The sequence below is a fragment of the Juglans regia genome, chromosome 16 (genome assembly GCF_001411555.2).
Source record: "Juglans regia cultivar Chandler chromosome 16, Walnut 2.0, whole genome shotgun sequence".
NCBI lineage: Eukaryota > Viridiplantae > Streptophyta > Magnoliopsida > Fagales > Juglandaceae > Juglans > Juglans regia.
Window position 1 is genome coordinate 17760042 of NC_049916.1, and position 5912 is coordinate 17765953.

At 36.0% G+C, this 5912-nt stretch overlaps 1 protein-coding gene across 1 annotated transcript; it reads right to left on the minus strand.

Annotated features, from left to right (window-relative positions):
• Positions 1 to 630: 630 nt before the first annotated feature.
• Positions 631 to 4547, minus strand: LOC108986779 (2-methylene-furan-3-one reductase-like). Its single transcript, XM_018959539.2, has 4 exons — positions 3985 to 4547; positions 2824 to 3147; positions 1208 to 1367; positions 631 to 1090 (listed from the first exon to the last, which is right to left on the minus strand). The coding sequence occupies exons 1-4, from the start codon at positions 4387 to 4389 to the stop codon at positions 825 to 827; spliced, it is 1155 nt and encodes a 384-aa protein (XP_018815084.1). The 5' UTR covers positions 4390 to 4547; the 3' UTR covers positions 631 to 824.
• Positions 4548 to 5912: the final 1365 nt, after the last annotated feature.

Below are 5912 nucleotides of genomic sequence, written 5' to 3' on the forward strand. Positions count from 1 at the left end.
TTGAAAACCAAATGCAACCTTTCTCGATGAAAAAAAAATTACAGACAACTACATCAATCATCGTTACAAGTACTATATGATATTGGAAGTCAAAAGTCTCGTGACTTTAATACTACTACTGAAAGATGTTCAGAATCCAGTTACCATACCCAACCCCTCACCCCTCGTCAAAGAAATAACATGAAAAGATCTTGACATAAGATACACAGATTATGATTCATTAAAATTGGTGAAAGTAATTACTTCATGTTTTCATGTTCAAAGCTGGTAGCAATGGGTCTTTCATCTGTTTTCATGCCCATTTTAACAGTACTTATTTCGTCTTAGCTACTTTGTACATGTGTTTTGCTGGATACAGGGTACCAACGGTTTGTGGGTATAGATTTTTTTTAGGCAAATATTAGGAATGTACTACTATTAGAGGCCTATTAATTCAGTAAAATGTTGGGTAGGTGGGTCCTTCCCACTGTGAAGATATGGAGAAAGTATGAATAGCAAGCTGATGGGAATGCATCTTCTTGGGGAGGAATCGGAGGATACGCCCCTTTTTGCTAATTTGCCGGTATAAATGATACAACATAACTGGACTTAAACCAACAGTCAGCTAATACAGAGAACATCATCATCATCATCACAGCAAAATTCTCACATAAATGAGCAATAAAGGCTCCAGCAAACAAAATTCTCACGTATTATAAATAGTTTTAACACATCTTGTCAGTCTAATATAGAGAACATCATCATCATCATCATCATCACGACTACTATGAGCATAGAGAATATTATTTAAAATAAATGAAAGATTTCCCAGTTTTTCATTCTCCTCATGGAATTGGATGTATAACTACCTTTCCAGTTGCTCGATTTGTCTCAATGTATGAGAAAGCCTCCACAACCTGGTTGAATGGGAATGGCCCTTTGGGGTCAATAACTGGCTTCACCTTCCCACTCTCTAAAAATGGGTTCAGTTTCTTCAGAACAGCTCCATTTGAGGTGACTACAAATCTGAAACCAGGAGGTGTGACAGCACCAGTTAGGGCAACCACACTGCCCCCTTCTTTCACTACCTTCACTGCCCTTTCACACTGCCCTGTCATTACAGAAGAAGAAGAAGACGAAGAAAGAAAATGAATAAGATATTCGTGTATCATGAATTACTGCAAAGATCAAGACCTGGAAGACCATCAATTTGCATAAAAATTATCACCAATAGCATCATAGACGACATCAAATTTTTCTGGCAAATCTTCAAAGTTCTCCTTAGTGTAATCTATAGCCAAATCAGCACCCAAGCTCTTTAACAGCTCCAGTTTTCCAGTGCTTGAAGTTGCTGCAACTCTTGATGCACCAAACACGTGTTTTGCTAGCTGCATCAATAGAAAATTTTAGGGGAGAAATCATTAAAAATGAAAGAAAAGATTGATTGACAGATTGAGATTGAGATTGACCACTTCTCTGGAAGAATATGAGGAGGGGATATAATGTGGTAAAGGTACAAGAGATTACATGAGTGATCCTGATCCGAAATTCAAACCAATATCAGATTGAACAACTATAACACCTAGACCCAAGTTTTATACGCTTGGATAAAGATTTTATAAGTTTAGGCCACAGGCTCAATTTTGTTAAGGTCAGAAGGAAGATTATTTTATTGGGCCCGTTAGCCCGTAATTTTGAAATTACAGACCTATATTCAAAATAGAGTAGGTTCAGCCCTTTAGGCCCAACAGGATGTCGGGCCTAGTGGCCCATATATGGATAACTCATGAGAATTGGAAATCAACCATTTTTGGATAAGTTAGAATAGGATTAGGTGCCAAGAAACCCTCTAGATGAAGGCTATTAACTTGAAAAAACAGAGGTTACTGCGGGTCTAGAAAGTTTCTATAGGAATCCCACGAGATGTTCTTCAAGACATCAATCCCTAACCCTAAATTACTGCTGCAAATACCAATCAGGCTTATTTTCTTGAGATCCTTGCTTAATTTTTATAAGAAAACCCTAGGAAAGTTGCTGCAATTTCAGGAAATTGGAACCACTCTCACCCTATCAATCCCAACCATTTTCAGCAACTTACAATAGGTGATTATTGACGTGTTCTAGCCAGTATATGGTAAACAAAGTTTTTAAAGTGTTTTGCATGTAGGACCCTTTATTGAAAGCCCCTATTTATGTACCAAGTTATGTTATGATGAACGTGAATTTCAATGTCATGTTATTATTTGTTTTACATGCATCATCATATGTTTTCATTTTTTATTACGACGGGCTATGCTATTTGGGGTGGATGTGCATGGACCTAAGCATGGTCTACCATAGTTATGCTATGATAAGTATTAAGCATGCAAGTTTTCAAGAAAGCCTTGTGTTTATTATGTTTACAGTATGATTTATTGCTTATTGAGTATTCGCCTCATTTTGATTGTCGGTTTGTTTGTTTCTTTTATGTTTTTAAACTGTGCAGGTAAAGAACATAGTACCTGGCGTAGATCCTATTTTGAGAGATTTTTCAGACTTGGTTAAATTTTCATGCTATGAGATCAGTTTCTAATGTTATGAGTTTTGGAAAACTATTTTCAATATTTTTTATCAAGTTGGTCTCTTTATCAGGCACAGTTAAGAAAGTGCATCTCCTAACATACGAGAAGGGGTTGTTACATCCTCTAATTGAAAGAATTTTAAATTATGCACAGCCACAAAGATCAGAAGGTATTCTTCGAATGAACTTTGATAATTTACAAAAGTTTCCCACCTATTTGTCAAGCATCTGTTTGTCTGTTTTCAGCATTAACAGAAAATGTAATTAGCAAGAAAAACACATACCTGAATAACCAGGCTTCCAACTCCACCAGCACCATTTAAAACAAGAATGGATTTACCAGCAGAAAACCCAGTTCTTTCTAGACCCTCATAGGCAGTCTCAATTGCAAGAGGTAATGCAGCAGCCTGAACAAAATCCAGGTTCTTTGGCTTTAGGGCCAACAAGTTTTCCTCGGTGGCTGTGTACTCTGCAAGAGAGCCAAACTGTTTAGGCCCTTCCAATGCTTTCTCGTTTATGTCTCCATATACCTCATCCCCCACCTTTAGGTCCTTTACTTGACTGCCTACTTTTACCACCACCCCAGCAACATCATAGCCAGGAACAGTCTATCCCCAAAAAAAATTGAAGAGTAACTTAGTTTATGATTTTAAAAAATAAATAAATAAAATAACCCGACTTGCTAGCATGATTTGTGAAAGGCATCAGAAAGTTTAGCATAACTCTAACTTCCTTGCGAGTTACGACTCGCGATGTTTGGTAATGTTTTTCATCTCATCCAATCTTATTTTATTCCATCTCATTTACTTCCCAAACATCACTAAAACACAAACACTTTAAAATTAATCATTATAATTTTTTCAAACTAATCATTACAACTTTTTCAGACTTAAAAACTTGCAAACAAAATACCAAAAACAATTCAACTTTTCAAATCTAAAAAAAATATAATAATAAAAAAAATTATATTCTAATTTTAATTTTATAATATTTTTATTCAACTTTTTTTCTCTCTTTTTCTAAAATCTCATAAAATATCATAATTCAAACCCTTTTACTACTATTTACAAACCATTTTACTTTTATTCACATAATTATCATCTCATCTCATCCCGACCCTAAGGCATCCCCTAATTCACACTCCCTTTAGTAATTAGCCATTGCTATACAGAAAAATCCATAAAATTGACCATTTATAACTGTTTTTTCCCACCAAAATGTCAACAAACATTGCAATTCTAACAAAAAAATCCCTGGAAAACCACACGAGCTCACCAACATAATGCTCCAAAATAATTTAAACCAAATTTCAGCTTCAAGGAATCTGTTTGGCTTTAATCAGAGAATGTATTTTTGGGTCCATAACCAGCCAAGATTCTCTATAAAAATTGTTCGTTTATACTCTTCGGCGGCAACAAAACATCCCCAGAAGAAAACAGAATTACCGGAAGAGGCGAATCAGTGGCCTTGAACTTTCCCTGCCTCCTCTTGAAATCGACAGGGTTAAGCGCCGCCGCGACAACCTTGATCAGAACCTGGTCCTCCTTCACTTCCGGCACCGAAACGTTAGAGTCAAACTTCAAAACATCGACACTCCCATACTCCCCATAAACCCAAGCTTTCATTTCGGAGGGAACGGAGGAGGCTTTGGCCGCTTCAGTGGAGGCAGGGGCGGCTTGGGAACTAGCAGAGACTCTGAGAGGGAATGGAGGAACCGAGGTTTGCAGAGTGCATTTCCTATTAGATTGCCGGAAACTGAGGGAGAGTCTGAAGGGAGAAGAAAACGTTAGGGGTGGTAAGGGGGAGAGGGAGTGGAAAGTTCTGAGTTGAGAAGCTGTGGATGCAAGCATGGCTGGCTATGGCTTGGCTTCCAACGTTTCCAACCGCCACCAACGGCTTATCTCTTTGCAATCTTCTTTCGGTCTGACTGAATTACATATGGCGCTTGTTTGTTCCCACCGTACAGTTTGTGTCCTTATCCGTCATTTAATATTAAAATGGGATTTGAGGCTTGAGAGTGAATGTGAGCTGCCCCGCAATTGATTTTTAAAGATTTTTTGAGTAATTTTCTCTTTTTAAAAGAAAAGAATTTGATATATAAATTCCTAAGGCCATGTTTAGACACTTAAATGTGTAAAAAACTTTTCACAATTTTCTTTTCAAACATCACTTAAACACAAAACTTTTTTTAATTTCAAATTATCAACTATTTTATCTACTCATTACAACTTTGTCAAACTTCCAACCAATACAACTATTTTAAATTTTAAAAAAATATTCAATAATATTTTAACTTTCTAGTATTTATATTCAACTTTTTCTCCCACATTTTCCAAAACTCAATAAAACATTTTAACTCAAATTATTTAACTACCATTTCGTTACGAAAACTTCTACAAGAATGTCTTACACCGCACACTCCCATATTACACATTTAATCAAACATCTCTCCCTTGAATTGAATGAAATTCATTGCCATTTTCCTTCTATCTCCTGGGAAAAAAAAAAAAAAGAAACAGATTCTATAGTTAAGAGAAGGAATTCACGAAAAAAAAAAAAAAAAACCTTCTTATCTATTATTGAAGGCTTTAACAATTTTCTTTCTAGATTTTAGACCTGCTCCGTCGTTCCTCTTTTCCAAATCTTCTCTTCCACAAATTTTGGTAAGAATCCTCAAAATCCCAACCCCCTGTCATTTTCTAAATGCTTTTTCAAAAGCGTGTTTAGGTGAAAGATTTAGAAAAATAATGATGAAGATGAATGAAGCAGGTTGCTGCATTGTGTATATTTAACTGATATAAATAGAAGCACACAAGTATTGGATTGTTACAGTGATTACATAAAACTTATCTTTACATATACTAGTTTTAGATTGATCCTAATATAAGATAAGGAGTTATCTCTATAACAACTGGCCTCTATCCTTATCATCAAACCTTTAATCATTTGTATCTTTATCTTTTGCAATTGAAACTAGAGCAAAATCTGCATCTTTAAACTTATTGTTTACTGTAGTGTGATCCGCTAGGATTTCTATTACTACCTTAACATCCCCCTTCAAGATGATAAGAAGTTCACAGACTAAAAGCTTGTCCCAAAGATAGAGAAAGCGTGAGGAAGTAACTCCTTTGGTGAAGATGTCGGCCATTTGAACGTAAGTGGATAGATATCTAAGAATGATGACTTTCTGAGCAACCTTTTCATGAATGAAGTGGTAATACTTCAATGTGTTTTGTTCTTGCATGAAAAACTAGATTTGCTGCAAGAGAGAGGGCTCCAAGATTGTCACACTAAAGAATAAAGTTCAATGAAAAGTGAGTGGAACTTGGAGATCAATGAGAAGCATGCGCATCCAATAAGGTTCTGTAGGTGC

Excerpts from the sequence above, each read along its gene's own strand:
- LOC108986779 (XM_018959539.2), bottom strand. The coding sequence starts at position 4,389 with ATGCTTGCATCCACAGCTTCTCAACTCAGAACTTTCCACTCCCTCTCC. Across the intron at positions 1,368-2,823 it reads TTGGAAGCCTGGTTATTCAG|CTAGCAAAACACGTGTTTGG; the intron begins GTATGTGTTTTT and ends CTATTGATGCAG. Across the intron at positions 1,091-1,207 it reads TGTCGTCTATGATGCTATTG|GGCAGTGTGAAAGGGCAGTG; the intron begins GTGATAATTTTT and ends CTGTAATGACAG.